At 42.4% G+C, this 17,764-nt stretch overlaps 1 protein-coding gene across 2 annotated transcripts; it reads right to left on the reverse strand.

Annotated features, from left to right (window-relative positions):
• Positions 1 to 11,792: 11,792 nt before the first annotated feature.
• GATAD1 (GATA zinc finger domain containing 1) lies at positions 11,793 to 15,666 on the reverse strand. 2 transcript variants are annotated; one of them, XM_062605178.1, is made up of 5 exons: positions 15,353 to 15,665; positions 15,099 to 15,224; positions 14,517 to 14,576; positions 12,897 to 13,080; positions 11,793 to 12,147 (listed from the first exon to the last, which is right to left on the reverse strand). In XM_062605178.1, the coding sequence occupies exons 1-5, from the start codon at positions 15,542 to 15,544 to the stop codon at positions 11,957 to 11,959; spliced, it is 753 nt and encodes a 250-aa protein (XP_062461162.1). In that variant the 5' UTR covers positions 15,545 to 15,665; the 3' UTR covers positions 11,793 to 11,956. The 2 variants fall into 2 exon arrangements, with proteins under 2 accessions (XP_062461162.1, XP_062461163.1); XM_062605179.1 differs by lacking the exon at positions 14,517 to 14,576 and having other exon boundaries at positions 15,353 to 15,666.
• Positions 15,667 to 17,764: the final 2,098 nt, after the last annotated feature.

A 17,764-nucleotide genomic window follows, 5' to 3' on the forward strand; every position in this document is an offset into this window, starting at 1 on the left:
CACTGATTACATTCTGACCATTTGTTTATCACATAAAATTTGGGGGGTTATCAATATGGTTGCCAAAACCTAACAGTGATTTCCTATCCCTGCTTATTTCCTCACAACAAATAAACTCTAATAGGTAATGGTGGAAATGTGTTTTAAAACTTCAATAAGGCCATTCTCTAATGGCCTTTGGAGGGCTTCTAGAAGGGTAGTACATCATATGTTGATTGGTAGGCAGCTAGACTAATACTTCCAGAATAACTATAGCGAAAAAAAAAAACAACCCAGACAAAAGAAGGTGATTGTATCTGGTTTTCTGACGGAGTTTTTTAATGAGAGCAATATCAAGTTGCATTTCACAACTGTGTCTTCTTATCTCTATCTTTTCTTCTTGGGGACTGTTCAAAAACATCTCTGATGTTTGGAAGCTTTCTAATGTTACATCCTGAAATTATTCAGAACTACTGCCTTACATGAAGATTGTTAAAAGTTGTCTTCCTCAGCTGATACATAGTGAAGAAGGTCTTAACAGAAGAGGAAAGAAGGAGCAGGCAGGAAAGGAAGAAAATTAGAGATGTTTCCCGTGAGTCTATAGCACCCTTTCACAACATGTTGCCCATAGGTTTTTTGCTTGGTTGTTTTTTCACTAACCTTCCTTCCCTACTAGTTACCTCCCTGAGGTAATTGGAAAACATTGGGGTTTAGGGGGGTTTGGGTGGGGTATTTTGGTGGTTTTTCATGGCCATTATGTGCCTTTTCACACCTGCATTCCTTTGGGCCATTTGGCATTATTACCCTTCTCAGTTAACAGATTGGATGTCCAGGCTTCCTCTGATCACTTTTCAGGTACATCAGTAGTAGCATCCTTCCTCAAGCTGCTCTTCGGTGTTTGATTGTATGGTCCCACTACCTGTTCCAATTTGTTATTTTTGTCATTGAAATGTATCATGCTATGTCAGTAATTAGGAAAACATACTGTACTTGACCATATGATTACATTGTTCACTGCTGCCTACAGCCTAAACATTACACTGCTGTGTGGCACAGTGAGAGCCAGTCTCGGAAACACAGCTGTGTGGAAACTGCACCTTTTTTAAAGGCAATATTTTCTCCAGTTGTTAGTTGATCTGCTCAGCACATGTTCTGCCTTGTGTGCTAGCAAAATGAAGACCCAGTTACCAGGCCAGATCCTGCAGCTTGCCAGTTACCTCTGCCTTCTCTTTCCTACTACCACCAGGTAATGAATTTGCACTAGTGCAGCTGCTAGTGCATTTGCAATGCTTGTGACAGAGGGTCAGGCATAAACTGGATGTATGGATCGGTTGGCTGATGAGCTGCTAGTGCTGTCAGTTGGAGAGAATTATTTTTCATAGGAATAAACCAAAATTGATGCCCCAATGAATATAGGAGTGAGCCAGTTTTCTGAGGTATGAGGGAGGGTGCTGGTTTTGAGAAGAAAGCCACTTGCTGGTAATAGCGCTTCCTTCTGTTTTCTTCTGTAACAGACAGAGCTGCTGTCACTTTTCTTCTGTTGGTTGAGAAGCTAATCAAAGTTGACATGAATTAAAAGCCGATATCAGAAATATTGCAAGCATTTTAGCACTGATATATCTCAGAAGTGGCTGCATAATCTCTTAGGTACAGCTGGGATGCTTTTCTTCAATGTACTATTCAGGACTCTTTAATATATGACAGAATAATCCAATAAAAAATTCTTTCATTGTTTTCCTTCATTTTGATGATGTTTTAATGTTGTTTTCTAGTATCTTAAAACTAAAACATAGAAATGCAAAATACAAGTATAATTTTAACTCATTAATTTTTATATTCTCAGTTTCCTTACTGTTACTGAATAATGTTGTGGGGTTTTTAAAATAACCAAGTTTAACTCTGCTACAGCAGCACAGAAACTCCCAAGAACACTGCATTTCTACAGTACCCCTCTTTTACGTCACTAGCTCTTAAGACCTAACATGAGTTATCTGAAGCCTCATCTTTTCCAGTATTCTGGAAAGGCCCTAGATGGTGAGAACTTCATTTTCTGATTTATGGCACCCTTGTTACTGGTGCCAGTCATGGTTCTGTGAAGCTGGGTGCAGTTTCACTTTGCAAAGCCCAAAGGACAAGTCTGTCACTGTTACCTGCCAGTTTCCAAGCTCTTGGGTTCCTGTGTGGCAGTTACTTTCCTGGATTTTTGTTCTGGTTTTCTCTCCACCCTCAAGGTGCCACAAAGATCTGGAATGGCAATGGTAAAAGATCCAGGGGCTGGTTGACATGCAGGGGTGCACATGTTGGTGTGGTGAATCATGGATGTGGTGAATCCCTCCTGGCATGATTCATTTTAGTCTTGGTGAGTGGTAAGCTGAAACTCTGGGGGCTGTGAAGAGTAGAGGTGAAATACTGGCTTCCTGAAAATCAATGGGAACTCCACCATCGCCTTCACTTGGGCTGAAATCCTGTCTTGATATAAAATTGACCCAAATTCTTGTCCTTTCTCCAAAACCAAATCCCACTTGGGCTCAGAGGTGCTTTGTTTTCTTATTTTTCTGGTATACAGCAATAATAGTTGAGTCACAGTCACTGTTATTCAAGGTAACAGATGGCTTCTGTGTTCTTGTGTCTCATAAGACGTAGCACAACTGGGCATCTGAGGAAATTGTTATTTAAACAAAACCTGCAAGGCTTCCATAACAGAACAAATTATGCGTTTGTTCTTTTTTCATAAACTTAATTAATTCCTCTGTGTGTATTTTGTGCCTTCCCCCCTCCCCGAGAAACACATGCTGGCATATTTTTCTTGAACTGATAAAGGTGAGTAAATCTGAACACAAGTATCGGCAAGATACTACAGGAGAGATACATGCAAGATTGGCAGAAGTTTTAGTAGTGTTAATTTTCCATTTGAAGAAGTGGGCAAGGTGTAACATCAAGGACTAGTGTTACAGGTGTAGTGGTGTGGCTTTTTCACTGTGTTTTGGAATTTAAACTAGTACTGATGTTTATGAATTTAAACAAGTGCTCATATTTCTGCTAAATATTTCACTGCTAAATATAAGTTTGCACTACCTCTTCCAGATGACTGTGCTGTTCTGGTTTTGCTACTCTGTCAACTGTATTTATGTGACCCTGGTGGTGAGTAAAAACTCGATTACTTTACTTAGAAACATTTGTTAGCGGTGAACATAATTGTATTGTGGCTTCTGACAACCTGATGTTACTCAAACTGCCTGAATGAAGCAAGGCATGGTATTTCTTTGTCACTGTCAGAGTGTCTTTGAAATCATGGCTCTATTTCTAGAACCGTGGAAAATGTTGGAGGTATCAGCAGGCACACTCGCTTTCTGGAATGCAATCTGTAGGTTTTGTTAAAAGCATTATAGGAAGAGGAGAGAATTCAGTGTATTTTGAAAGCTTAGGAGGAAAAGCAGTGGGAACCATGGTGGAAGCTGGAGGGAGAGAGATGCACTGGGTTGAAGCTGGGACCCAGAGAAAGCTTGGGTGCCCGGGTAAAGAAAACACGTAGAAGGAATTTGGGACACTGGAATGGAGCTGCAGCAAAAGAGGGTGGTGAAGTCGCCTCTTCACCTGGTAAAACAAGGGTGTTGGTGAGAAGGAAGCAGAGGTGGAAATGCAAAGTAGAAGGACTGGAGTCCTGGGAAACATTCTGCTTTCAGTAGAAGTAAGCAGTAGGAGGGAAAAGAGCTCAGCAAGGGAAAACGGTTTCCTCTCTGGTTTGGAATGAGGAAAGCAGACTAAGCATGCAGTACAGGAGAGAATGGGGAAAGGCATGATGGCCTTCCAGGGAAGGAAGGAAGGAAGCAGGATGACTCAGGCAGCCTCCAGCGCAGGAGACTGTGCCACGCTCCCCCCCAGCACCCTGTTACTGGTACCTTTGGGGGGAGGATAGAGTGATGTAGACTTACATGGTGCAAGTACTTCAGCATATCAGTGGTATGAGTGCTGTGTAACCAATGAGCTTCGTTTAGGTTTAAATTATTTTTACTGAAGGCTATTTTAATATTTCTATTTTAATACGTTCAGATTTCCTTGTATTTGCACAGTTTTAATGGGAACTCTCCTGCTTGAATGCTGACAGTCTCCCTTTTATCCCTTTGTTAATGTAGAATGCCCACTCCATCCCCTTGAAAACCCTGGCACACAGGGCTTTTGCAATCTCTCCAGGAGAATGCCAACCTGGAGCTACTTTACAGCACAAAAATGAGGAGGGAAACAAGTTCCACAGTGCTGTAGGCACCCTGGCTGGGAGACAGCACCTTGGCAACCAGACAGAAGTAGTTGAAGTTTGCAGCAAATCCTGAGGAAAATTTGATAGTAACAGTGCATTAGCCAAAATATTGAGAGCAAGATCATTATTTGTCACTACTGTTTAAATGAAAAACCAAACAAAGGAGTTGATCAGGTCCATTCCCTTTTACTGAAAATATTTATGACTGTCAAATCTGCTATTGCAAATGCTAAGGAAGAATCTTGGGTTGACTGACATATGATAAATTGTCACTTTTGTTTAAAGACTGGTTTAGGCCACAGTGAAGACTTTAAGAATAAATCAGATATCAAATTCTTTGATTGTCAGTTTTGTCATTTATCATGAAGTAATTGCTTATTAGAAATGTTAATTTCATTTTTTAATGATTTTAGACTGTTACCTTTATTCCAGCTCCATACTATGGCTATACAGCAAAATACAGCTCATTCATGTGCCCTTTTTCAGTGAGGTAAAGCTATTCAAATACATTAACAGACATTCCACAGGGAACAATAAAAAAAGCCCTGAAAATGCAAACCAAGTCCAACTGAAGAGACGGGACCAGTCTAGCACTTTCAGATGAGACAGCCTGTTGTTTTCTCAGTCTGCAGCATGAAAGGAGGTTGGTGTCATCAGATGTGGAGGATTACACTCACTTTGTGCAGGCACTGTTCTGCACTGACATGCTGAACTACAATTTGTCATCCCTGAGTCTGTCACTCCTCCTATGAGTAAATTTGGTTTGCAAATTTCTCCCCTTAGGAAGATGTGTTTACTGTGTGAGTTGTGCAACACTGGTTCTTCCCCCCTTTGAAAGCTCAGTGATCTGTGAGGCAAGTCTAAGGAGGGTAGCATCTTTTATAACATCAAATCATAAAGTCAGAAGAAAAGAAAGGTACAAAAGTTCTCTGTAAGTCACTGATGGTGTAGTCTTGGATAAGGGCAGTGTTTAAAACCAGAGTAATTGAATTACATAGAAAAGACTGATCTTACTTTCAGATTCTGAGGTGATAATAGTATTGTCGGACTGCTATGTTCCCTTAACTAGTGCAACGAGAGAGAAACCTCTTCTGTTTAACCTTTTTAGTTTATAAAAGCCAGTAGCAATTGTATTTTCAGGAGGTGGGAGTGTTTCTTCACTCTTTTTTTTATATATTTTTATTCTTCCTGATTTTTGTCTTCTATAGGTGACTGCCAAAGAAAGTCATCCTTTCCAGTTAACAGCTGAAAAATTAGAAGCTGCTTTACAGAAAGCTAAAAAGCGGGTATCAGTAACACTGACTTCTGATTTTCATGTTTTCCTAGTTGCTTTGTAAGCAATGTATGTTCTCAGCATTGGAGCACTGGTATAGTTTCATCTCTGCAGATTTTCAGTCTTCTGACTGAGGTGGGTCCAACTCTGGCAACAGGAGCTGAATTGATTTTAGAATCTGGGCACTGTAACAAATGCAGCGAAACTCCCTGACGCAATTTAATGAAGAACAGATCTTAAATTGTGTTTCAAGACCCAAGTTTCTTTGTAGATTTTAATGGAATTCAAAGTGCTGTAAAGAAGCAACTGTTCTGACCCTGAGAAGAGAGAAGAAATTACAAATGTGATTTTTCCAGAGTTTAGGAAACTTTACTACTTCAAAATACTTCATGTTCAGTGATTTTATTCTGATTGTGGCTGCACAAATGAGAGTATTATGGCTTGTCACATACAGCTTTTTTTCACATTCCACTGTCTTTGGAACTGCTTTTTTCCCCACGGAAATGTTTGATGTTGTAAGTGTTCACAAAATAGTATACACCAGTATTTCAGGCTAAAATGTTTCCTATTCTTATTGTCTTGATATTCATAATCCACTCAACAGAAAATTATAAATGCACTTAACTGTGCTCTTCCTTGAACAGATCCAACAGAGGAAGCACAGGCTGAAGAGTAAAAATTTTACCAAAGCTGTGGTAATGTTTCAGAACAGGTATTGAGGTAGACTTGCGTCGTCTTCCAGGATAGAAAATGAGGTTTAACAAGAGGTAAAACATATAGTTATAAGGAAGGTCACATATAAAAAAGCAGGTATTTTGGACACAGATAAATGTGTGTGTGACATTTTTTTAGATATGTTGAAGCTGTCCTAGTTAGCTAATTGCTTGATCAGCAGGGTGCCTACACTTAGACACCATCTGTATGTCTGTGTCATCTGTCTGTGCCTTTGCCAGCCCACATGAGCACAAGCATTCATACACTTCTCACTTTGATCCTAGCAGAGGGAGGGAGCTAGCATCCCTGCTGTGTTGCACTGTCTGTGAGGACATGGGCTGGATGGACAAGGTGCTGGATCACAGACCAGATTAGCTCTTCAGAGATCTGCATGTGTTTGTCAGCCTTCTAGGGCTGAAACTGTTCTCATAAATAATACTATAAGTATCTCCTTTGTGGTATCATAAATAGCTGGAGGAACTAGACTAGAACAGCAACTGAGAAACTGCTGTCCCACAGTAGCTGCTCTTCTGTGAAAAGGAATGCCTTGCTCAACATCTTCTGCTTAACACACATCAAATGTCAAATACACTAAATACGCTGTTGTGCAAGGAGTATTTGTGGAACAGCTTTTTGTGCTTAGTAGTTGCATCTTGTTTCCAATTTATTCCTGTAGCTGAAATCAAAGGCAATATGCTGACAGTCCATTTCTTGCAAAGTTCTTGCTTACAGAAGCCATTAATGCTCTAACAAACTACACATGGCAGGGAAAGCAAACACCAGCACTTCTTCATCACTGAACTTTATGTCCTGGACTTCCCTGGGAACTGATCCTTGCAAATAACGTCCTTTGCAGGAGGCTTGGGTGGAGTGAGAATTTGCGGTGGGTCAGGTTTTCTAAAAATGCAGAAACACCAAGTAATAATGTATTTTCAGGTTTATCCCAAGCATGAAGCAATAAGGCCGCTCCTCATGTCGGTGCGTTTGAAGTTTTGAAAGTTCCTGCTGTAGTCATTGCACTGTTGACTGTGTACAATAAAAATATATTTGCTGCATGTAGCTCATATCAATGTACAGTCAGATATTTTTTTTTTAGCAAATAAAGCTGTGACTCAACTGGCTGTCTTCCATAGCTGTCCTGGACCTGCTCAGTGTGTTCTCAGTCAATTCCTTAAGGACAGAGGTTAGCCACATTAAAAATGTTTCCATTGAACTGTTTTATTTTTCCATTGCAGGTAGAAAAAGAAAAATTCAGTTTTCCTTGCTTTGATAGATGATTGGTTGGATAATGTGGTTCTTCCCACCAACAAAATGTTGCTGAAAGAAGCACAGAAAATTCCTGTGGATGGGCTTGCAGCTGTGCTTAAAAGTTCAGGAGGACTCTGTGTGTGGGCAGACCTCAAGAAAGGATGTAACAAGTTTGAAAAGGGGTGAGAATGTAAAACTTGCAAGTGTAAAAATTACTCGTGCCTGTTGTTACTGTCATAGTTTAAACCAAAACCAGGCCAGTTACACACTTACTGAGTCTTGGGAAATCCGTTCAGTGAATTTATGGGCTTACTCAACCGTTAGTAAAAAAAATATTTTCTTCTTTTAGTTCTTAAAATTACAGACATTTGAAGACAAATTTGAATTATGGCAAAAGCTCCTTGACAAAAAGCTCCTGATTAGTCCTGGAAAAGCTTTTTATTGTTATGAACCTGGGTAGTTTAGACTGCTCTTCCCCAATTCTGTAGGTAAGGTTTAATTGTGTAAGTGGGTTTTACTTCTATTATGGCACACCTTTTAAGAAACATTAAGGAAGTTCAAACCTAATTGTTCTCTCAGCTTGTGAGGGACATTTTTTGAGTTGGTATGAACTGAGAAATATGAGACTGGCCCAGAGCATAGGTTACAAAGCACTTATGTTGGATTATGTTAAATCTCTAAAGCCTTCAGAGTTTAATGTTAAACTGTAATTTTGCTCTATCAGAAGTAAGGCACCAGATTTTATGTGAAAGAATTTTTACTCTTTCAAATTATGCTTTATAACCTGTGGGAATTCTCCACCATCTCTCATTTTTATGTGGCTCGTGTTAGATATGAAAAATGTATCCATCTCTTCTGCTGTGAAATACTTAACCTTGAATGAGTGCTGGTGAAGTGGGTGTTTGTGAAGCATATAGAAAAATGTGGATTGAAAGGGTCATCTAGTACAGCTTCTTGCTCAAGGAAGGGCCAGTTTCTAAGTCAGAGATCAGGTTGTATGTGCCCTTGTTCAGTCAGGTTTTGAGACTTTAAAGCTGGAGATTACCCAGCCTCCCTGAGGAACCCATTTCAGTGTTTCATCGCTCTCATGGTGAATTTTTTTCCATACATCCAGTCAGTATTTCCCTGTGTATTTCCTTCTACAGGGATTCAGAGACCTGAGCAAATGTTGTAGTTACGCTGCTGAACCAGTCACAAACAGGTTACCTGCTACTACAGATGCTTTATGCAGTCCAGAAAAACAGATTCTTTAGCCAAACCTTCAACCACACCAGGAAAAGATGTCTCCTAGTTAAAAAATATGCTTGCTATTAAATTCACATATGCATTTAATGACTTCACGTAATTTAGCAGGTTTATGTTTACTACAGGTGTGTATGACTTCAGTATTTTTGCCTGTAACCTTGCATAACACTCTATTAATTATGTGTGCTAATTAATTATTAACAGTGATTATTAATGCTGTGATCTGGCATTAATAATCTTGCAAGTCAACTTCGCAAAACTGAATTTTAAGGAAAAGGGCCTTCCTGGATATGGCAAAATTCACCCGTGAAGCACAGCACTTGGTTTTACTCCATTTCAACTGTGCTATGTGTCAGCAGAATCAGTGAGTCTTAATATATACTTGTACAGTTGTTGAATTATAAAATTTTGAAACACTGGTATAATGGTTGTGTATATTTCTGTTAAGGACTGTGTATTTTAATGAGAATACTGAAGTACTGAATCAGGTGACAGTAAAATTTTCCTAAACTTTTGCTGACGGCAAAATGTTTTCGTCTGTTCCTGAGATCTCTCTGATCTCAAACAAGACTTTACATCTCAAACACTTGTCTGTATCTGAATGCTAAGTGAGTACTTTCCGCCCTGAGCCTTCTCTATTCCAGGCTGAACAGTCCTGGCTCTTACCCTCTCCTTGTATTTCAGATGTTCTCATACCAAATTAAACAAGTATTAAACCCTGAGAGGCTCCTTTAGATCTTTTCTCTTGCAGCTATTTACCTATTTCTCAAGAATCATTGACAAGAGGAAGGCCCACATCAATTTGAAAGAAGACATCTGGTTCCCTTGTTGCATGCCTTCATTATCTTGAGAGTCCTTGCAGCAGTATCCATGACTATCTCTATACATAATGACATACTTGTTTGACAGACCTGAAAAGGGAGTAAAAGGGACCTAATTCAGCTGCAGCAATTTCAGGATTTATCTTTATGCATGTCACTGATGTTAGTTTGTTAATCACCATCCCTAACAATCTTGGGGGGTTCAGAATGCGTTGGCCAACTACAGCTGAAGACAGTCTCACTGTGTTTGGTGTCCCCCAGAAAACCCTGACACACATGACTATGTCAAACACTTCAAGCAACTCCATGTGCACTTCCTTAGATATACCAATGTGAGTTACCCCATACCATGCAGTACCTGTAATCACTCTGTCAGGGGGAGTACCAGTTGGTGTGTATCAATCACCCTGCAGCAAATGAAACAAATGTTTGAGTGCAGACCTCCTTTCTTAGGTAAGCGACAGAACTGAAGCAGATTCACCTTTGTTTTACATTACCTACTACATTATTTGATAGTTTTGCTTTTACGGTGTGGTTCTTCATGCCTTTTTTTTTTCCCCTTTGAAATCAGATGAGAATACACCCTTCTTAAAGTTAGTGCTGCTGGTGATACAAATGCAGTGAAGGATGACATTTCTGCTTTCATTTCATGGTGGCAGTGCTCACAGTTCTTTGCTTCTTCCTACAGAAGTTCCAGGTTTTCTATCCTGTACCTGAGCTCTGCTCTTTGCTACTGTAAGTAGAATACTTATAAAACATACTATTTTTCATGAGAATAAGACATTATCTTGCTCCAAACTCTTTCCTCTTGCTCAAGCTTTCAAATTACTAAGGCAATCCTGCAGTCAGTATGACCTGCTGTGTGATGTAGAAGGGTGCTGAGACCTATGCATCAGCAGGTTGTTCTGTGAAACAAACTTCAGATCACAATCCATATCACTGTCCCTGTGATATTACAATTCATTGACAAACAAAAAGCAAATGGCAAGCAAGTACTTTTCATTTGGTGTAAACTGTAGAAACCCAAAAAAACAGGAGTGAATGTGAGCATCATTTTCTTCCCTCTTCCTACAAGGATTTGACAAGGAAAGCCGCTGAACTTTAAAGAAGTCAGCCAACAGAAGAGTACAGCTCCATGGATCATGCCAAAGCATAACCAGCACAGGGACTTTACAGTGATCCCGAGAGAAAACCTTGCAAACTGCAGAGAAGGGAAGGAACACATTGAGTAGAGGGAGTCACTCTGACTACTGTGAATCATGGAATCATAGAATAGTTAGGGTTGGAAAGGACCTTAAGATCATCTTGTCCCAACCCCCTGGCCATGGGCAGTGACACCTCACACTAAACCATCTTGCCCAAAGCTCTGTCCAACCCGGCCTTGAACACTGCCAGGGATGGAGCATTCACAACTTCCCTGGGCAACCCATTCCAGTGCCTCACCACCCTCGCTGTAAAGAACTTCTTCCTTATATCCAATCTAAACTTCCTCTGTTTAAGTTTTAACCCATTACCCCTTGTCCTATCACTACAGTCCCTAATGAAGAGTCCCTCCCTAGCATCCTTTTTTTTTTCATTTTAATTACTTGGGGCTATGTTCCTTGTCATTATTAATTGCAAAGACTGAAAAAAAAAACCACAATTCAAAATGAATTTTAAGAGACCAAGCTAATACACACACAATAAGAATGAGAAACTCCAGTTATGGGTCAGTGCTGGCTTGCTCAGGAAACAAGATATATTTATGCCACAGGGATGCCAGGATGGCAAAGCCGAACATCATTAATCTTTAAATCTGCAACCAGCTTTCCAATAAATGTATCCCCTTAGATAAGCAAAGTTCAGCAGGTAGCTATAGATATCGGTGCAACAGAATCCCCTTAAAAGGTGACTGTTTAACAGAGCACTGCCTTGAGGATGATAGATTTTAGTCTGAGAAGTCTACAAGGATCGCTCCTGTCCAGTGTAACAGACAACTGTTAACTGTATCCCTGACCAAGCTCACTGTTTATCTGAAGCTAGTCTTAAATAATTCAAGAGGTAAACAAGAACTGCAGTCACAGTTAACTAAAGTAAGTATATAAAGTGCTGGATAATTAAGAGTTTGTCTTTAACTCCCTTTTCTGGAAGATAAGTTAGAAAATAAAAACACTAAAGGCAGCTTTCAGAATTTTGCTCACCATAGTTAACATGATACTTGTGGTTTTGCCCCCAAATGAGCAATCATTTCTGAAGAACAGAGCACACAAATGACTCATGAAATGAAAACGTCTACTTTAAAAATCTGATATAATTTAAAATAAATACCATCATCCATAAAGTAAAATGAACATTTTATAATTATTTTAAACTTCCTGTATGGGGTTCACAGACCTGCGAATACACCCAAAGTAACTCGTGTCCAAAGTATTCCTTAAAAAATTATAAATTATTGGCAACAGTTTCTTTAATGGAGATTGCAGGAGTAGGTCCCACATGAGTCCATATATAGCCCTTCTCTGGTCTTGTGGGAACAGTGGGGAAGGGAGATGATCGAGATTTGAAATATTCTGAAGGTGCATGACAAACAAATTCTAAATATTCCATTTTCCTTGGGAGGTCTTCTTCTGGTCCTACGGAAAAAGAAATAATCTTCAAAGACAAAATTTTAAGGCATAAAATGGAAAATGCAGGACTTACTTACTTAAAAATACTCAACAGCAGCCAACATTCCTTGGAGAAATGTGCCTTTTCAACCAATGACTTCTCTGGGAAAGTAGCCTCAAATACTAGGCAAGAAGAAACCTCTACCTTTATTTTTGCTGGTCTGCTCTTTTTGGGTTTTTCTCCCCCTGCATTTGAAGCAGTCAGTTATTTGAGTGAAGTACTTTAGTTAATATTTTTTAAACAGACACTATTTGTGGCCTGCCTATCAAAAGGACTTTTCTGAATTATTATTCATTTCATAATCAACAGCAGAACACTCTCTATGGCAGTGCTTGCACTGTTACGTATTTTAAGCAGCCAAGATGGAGATCAGCTGATTCAGGTCATTTTTAAAGAAACAGCTTAGACTGGTACATCAGGTTTATACTGTGATAACCTTGATTCTGTCTATGGAGTCATTTGATCTTTAAAGTTGCAAGACTGTAACTGTGCTCATGAGCACAAACACTCAGGTAATCACACTCACTGCAGCAGCGCTCATCGTTTTATATACATATGAAAGATAAAAATGGTTATTGAAGTAAATGAGATGCTTACAGGATCAGGGTCTAAAATGCGAATCTCGACAATCTAAAACGTTCATTTAAAGTAAACCAACTCTGCATTAGTCTAGGCACATATAAGTAGCTGTATAAAATGAAGGCTTAGAGATTACCTATGATATAGGATGCTGGGTCAAAACAGTCTTTGGGGCTGGCTTGTGTAGGAATGAGCCAGGTGAGCGCAGCACTCTTTTCACAGTATTGGTCCTGAATAAACCCACGGATCTGAGCATAGTATGTTTTTCCATCCTGCTCATCAACCACTGAAACAACATCTCCAATTTGGTAGTATACACCCTAGAAGACACACAAGCAATAATTAAATCAAACAATCTGATTTTAGAAGCTTCACTTTGCAATCACGGTTCATCTCTTAAGTACCAGTATCTTAAATTATCTCAATACCCCAATCTTGAAAGACAGCCTTGATTCGGCCACATGCAAAAGAACAGTGGCTGAGTACTGTCTCACCTAATCAGGCATCCACACTGTGTGCAGTCACCCCATGGCTGGGAGTAGACAGTTTCATTCTGTAAGCAGGAGGATGCAACACCACCTTCCAGAACAAGTAACAGGTAATTTCCCTGTGTGTGCTGGGAAAGCAGCCGTCTGTGTATGAAGTTCACTCACTTTAATGTAAAGGAATCCCAAAACACACATCCACCTCCTTCTGTGGTGCTCTGCGATGTGTGAGGCTGTGCAGCAAAGGCAACTCACTTCATGTTATAACAGCTTTGCACAGCACACTGCAGTGACTGCACAGATCAAGAGTTTGCCAAGAATTAGCCAGGAGGATTTTAAGATAGCACGAATACAAAACCCCCAAACAACCTCCTTGATAACACAGCAAAGTACCACAATAGAAACGTTTTGCATAAACAGACTGGGTTAAATAAAACTTCTGATGTAATTTTTTGGAATTTCTGATAAACAGCCATCTTCTCCCCCCAATATAAAGAAAAAGCGTTAACTCTTTTTTGAACTAGTCAACAGCAGAGATTCATCTGGGATGCCACACACGAAGCATCAGGTATACAGAGCATATACAGCCCAGTGTACCACTTCTCTTCTTGCTGTGCAGTCTCCTATTGGCTACCCTGACCTCTCCTGTGGAGGAAAAGGCATTTCAAACGGTTGGTTTGTACTACCAAGAAACAAAGGCACATTTCAGAACTTTGAAACACTAACACCTTGTCGTGCTGGTGAAAATGCTCTCAGGCATGAACGTGTGAAGGCCTGCTTCTGCTTTCACTGCAATAGTCAACAGACCTTATTGCGAGGGTGTTGGAGGCTGCTTGCACTCAGCTCTGGAACAGGAGCCAGTTTAGACGTTAGCGCAGCACAACCCATCCCCTCTACAGGCAACATTCTCTGCAATTACGGTAGGAAACATCATACAAATTTAAATAACCAGCTACAGTCACTTCTGCTTGACCTCTGCACAAAAGCAGAAGTCAGAGGTTTAAAAACCCTCACTGCAATCATCACTAAGGAAACCAGATCCATCTCTTTCCTGAAAGAAAATGGGACAATGAATGACAACTGTGTAAACTACTGTAGTAAACTACCCTGCAAGACAACCTAATAATATAAGGCAGAGCAAAATCCTCCACAACTGGTAGGCAAGGAAGCACAGGAAAGCACCCCCAGTGCTTTCATTATCAGTGGTAATTCCTGAAATTGGAAATAGGCACAGCAAGGTCTTTTTTGCAAACAAATTTCATAAACCATACCTTATAGAAGATTGATTCTGCTGTAATTATAGTGGATACAGATTCAGGAGCCTTGATGGGCTGAAAAAAGAATGTAGAAATGGAAAATCATGAGCACTAACGCAAGCCAGACATGTAACTCCAGGCTGATTTTTTCCCTTTTAGCCCACATGCCGCGACATTACCTTCTGGTAGTAAAGACAAAGAATCAGGTGCAAACATTTCAAACGCTTGCACTTTAAAATTGAAAATAAAGCCAACATTTCCACTCCGGGGATTTCAAGCGGCGCAGTGAGGACTAAATTAACTTGTTTCTAGTTACACAAAACTCCTTCCCTCAGGAAACGAGCACGAAGGAGTGGGTGCCGTGCGGACCGGTGCACCACAGCCCAGCGTGCCCCTGCTACCCTGGAATAAACCGCCCACGGCCGCGGTTATAACCAGGTCCCGCCCAGGATTCAGGGTGATTTCGGTGAGCTCCCTCTGTGCTCCACGGCAGCGGGAGGCCTCCCGGGGGAGCGGGACAGGGCTCGGGACCTGCCCGCGCCATCCCTGTGCCCGCCGCCTCCCGACCCGGCCGCAGCGACCCCCGCAGCGCCTTACGTTCTTCAGTTTGAAGATGTGCCTCCGTCCCTTGCCCTTCGTGGAAACCTTCTTCTCAGCGGCGGGCGCCGACTTGTACTTGGTGTTCCTGAGCCGCGCGGACCGCCGGTGGATCTCCTGCTTGCTCTTGGGGGGAAATTGCCGAATAAGCGCAAGGGAGGGCGCTGCCCCGGGCGCGGGTACGGCCGTGCCGCCCCTGCCCTCGCCGCTAGAACCCAGGCACCAAGAGGGGAACTCGGCCCGGCCGCTCTCACCTGCTTCCCTGCGCCGCCGCCGCCGTTGCTGTGCTGCGCGGCGGAGGAAGTGGTGGCGAAGGCGACGGGCCCGGGCGGCGCGGAGCGGGCCGTGCAGTTGTTGCACAGGATCTCGCCCTGGCCGCCCTTCTTCCACATGGAGGAGGACGTGCTGCGGCACACGCTGCAGGTGGGCTTCAGACCCAGCGGCATCCTGCGGCCGGCGGCGGGGCCCGCGGCCCCCGGTAGCGAGACGGCAGGGATGCGGAGCCAGCACCGGCCCCGGCGCCGGCCCCTTCCCTTCCCGCCGGCGGCGGATGTGGCTGCGGAGCGGCGGGAGGAGCGGGCTGGCTTGCGGCCCTGCCCTCTGCTGGCTGCGGGGCGCTTGCCGCCGCCGGCAGAGGCTTCAGTCTAGTTCCTTCGCTTGGCCTCGCCTTGCCCGGCGTCTGCGCCCTCCGTGCCGAGCCGCGCGGGGCACCGCCGGCTGCCGGGCCCGCCGCTCTTGGGCCCTGGCAGGGGCTGCCTGCGGCGCGGCCCACCCTTGCCGGCGGGGTCGGGGTCTGGGTCTCGGCTTGCCGGGAAGGCTGCAGGGGCAGAGCGGAGCGCCATGGGGTCCGTGTCTCGGCAGCCTGAAGGCTGTGCCTGCCAGAAGTGGCAGGCAGCGAGCGCTGGCTTCAGTCCCAAAGAGAAGGCGTTCCTGTCCCAAGCAGGGCACGTCTCTTGCCTCAGCAGAAGCCGTGACGAAGAGAGCAGTCCCGGTGAGAGCCAGCGGCAGGCAAGGGGGACAGCCAATGGGTGTATCAAAGCACAGAGGCTGCCGCTGGTACCTGCTCCTTTCCTGTTTGCGGAGCGATGTCAGACCCCACCGCACAAAGGTGCACAGCTGTCACCCTTCCTGTCGCCAGAAAATCAGAGGACAGAAGAGGGATGAAAGTATTTGTCATGATTCAGGAGGACAGCGACAGTGGTTCACACAGGAGCTTCAGCCCTCATTAAGCCAACACTCCCTCTTACACGGACCCTCGGTCCCGTATCAGAGCTAAATGCGGGAACCATGGATCTAACAGTGGTTCCTCATACCGGTGCCACTTACATGGTCCCAAGCCATAGGTATTTCTTTAGTCTGATGTCGTGAAAGAAATGTCCACTCATGCGTGAGGATTTGCAGCCTTTTAATTTCCTTACTCGGCCTTCATCCTTGGAAGTCATTTAAACCTTTGGTGGAAGTTGAGTTGATTTCCTTTTCTTGTTCTCAGTGAACACAAGGAACAAATCATCTTCATAACATTTTACATAAAGGAAAATGATCTTGCTTAAAAGAAAACTCTTATGTAAAATAGAGGGTATTTCACTCACTGGTGTTGTGGTAACAACTGCATAATTAACAGAGGTTATTTGCAGTGATCTGTTTACAGCTGCTCCCCTCATGCAGTGGCTGGGGGGCTTGCCTGGGTTGGTACTGACTCATGGGCAGCGGCACTTAACCTCTTGCACCCCTCTCCTTCACCAGCTTTGCCTTTCTTGTCTCAGGTGCCAAATTTATTTCCTCGTTTTGAATGTAACTCTATTTTACTTTCACCTCCTTTCAAGTTGTTCATAGTTCCTGGGCTGTTAACCCCCAATTTTGTGAGGTTTGGTTTTTGTCCCTGTGGGACGTGGCTGGGTAAAGCAATGGCAGAAATAACGTACCATGACTACAAGTACTTTGTTCTTTTAAAGAACATTAAAGCTGTCTCTCAAGTTACTTTATTTGTAGTCTAACATGTTTCTGTGATACAGGAGCGGCAAAAATGCACTTTTAAACAGAAGTCAGCTCTTCTGCACTTGTCGTATATTGTCAGTTCAGGCTCTCAGGATGTACTTTGGTAACAACTAACAGTTTTTCACCATTGTATCTTCTTGCAAACAGGGATCCTGTAGTACAGGCTTTCTGCTTAACAGGTTATCTTCAGAGGTTACTGTTTGTGCTTCGTTTGCAACAGTTCTTGAGGATCTTGGATCAGTTTTGGGGTAAGTTTGCAATCAGGATTTGAAGCGGTGGTTCCAGCTAAACTGTGTGCCACTAGAAACATTTCAGGCTTAGTTTTAGCCTTTCCAATGGTGATGCAATGATGTGGTCCTTGGGTAACCACGTCACTTTTGACTTTGGGATTATCTCTCTTTGCACTAGTGACAAAAGCAGGTACTGCTGGTAACTGTGACTTTGGGAGTTCATTTTCTTTATGCACAATTTTTGTTACAGAATGTTTTCATGTCTCCATTATAAACCAATATGACAGCTGTAAGCCAATACAGATGCCGGAAGGCACAACATGCACATTCCCACTGTGCATGTAAATTAACTTGTTAATCATATAGACTTTAATTAATCAGTAAAAATTAATTAATTAGTAAATCTATATAAAGGAGATCTGCCAGTTGTAGAAAATTGCA

Source organism: Pezoporus occidentalis, unplaced genomic scaffold (assembly GCF_034315485.1).
Source record: "Pezoporus occidentalis ecotype Australia unplaced genomic scaffold, CSIRO_AGI_Poc_V1 ctg9, whole genome shotgun sequence".
Taxonomy (NCBI): domain Eukaryota; kingdom Metazoa; phylum Chordata; class Aves; order Psittaciformes; family Psittacidae; genus Pezoporus; species Pezoporus occidentalis.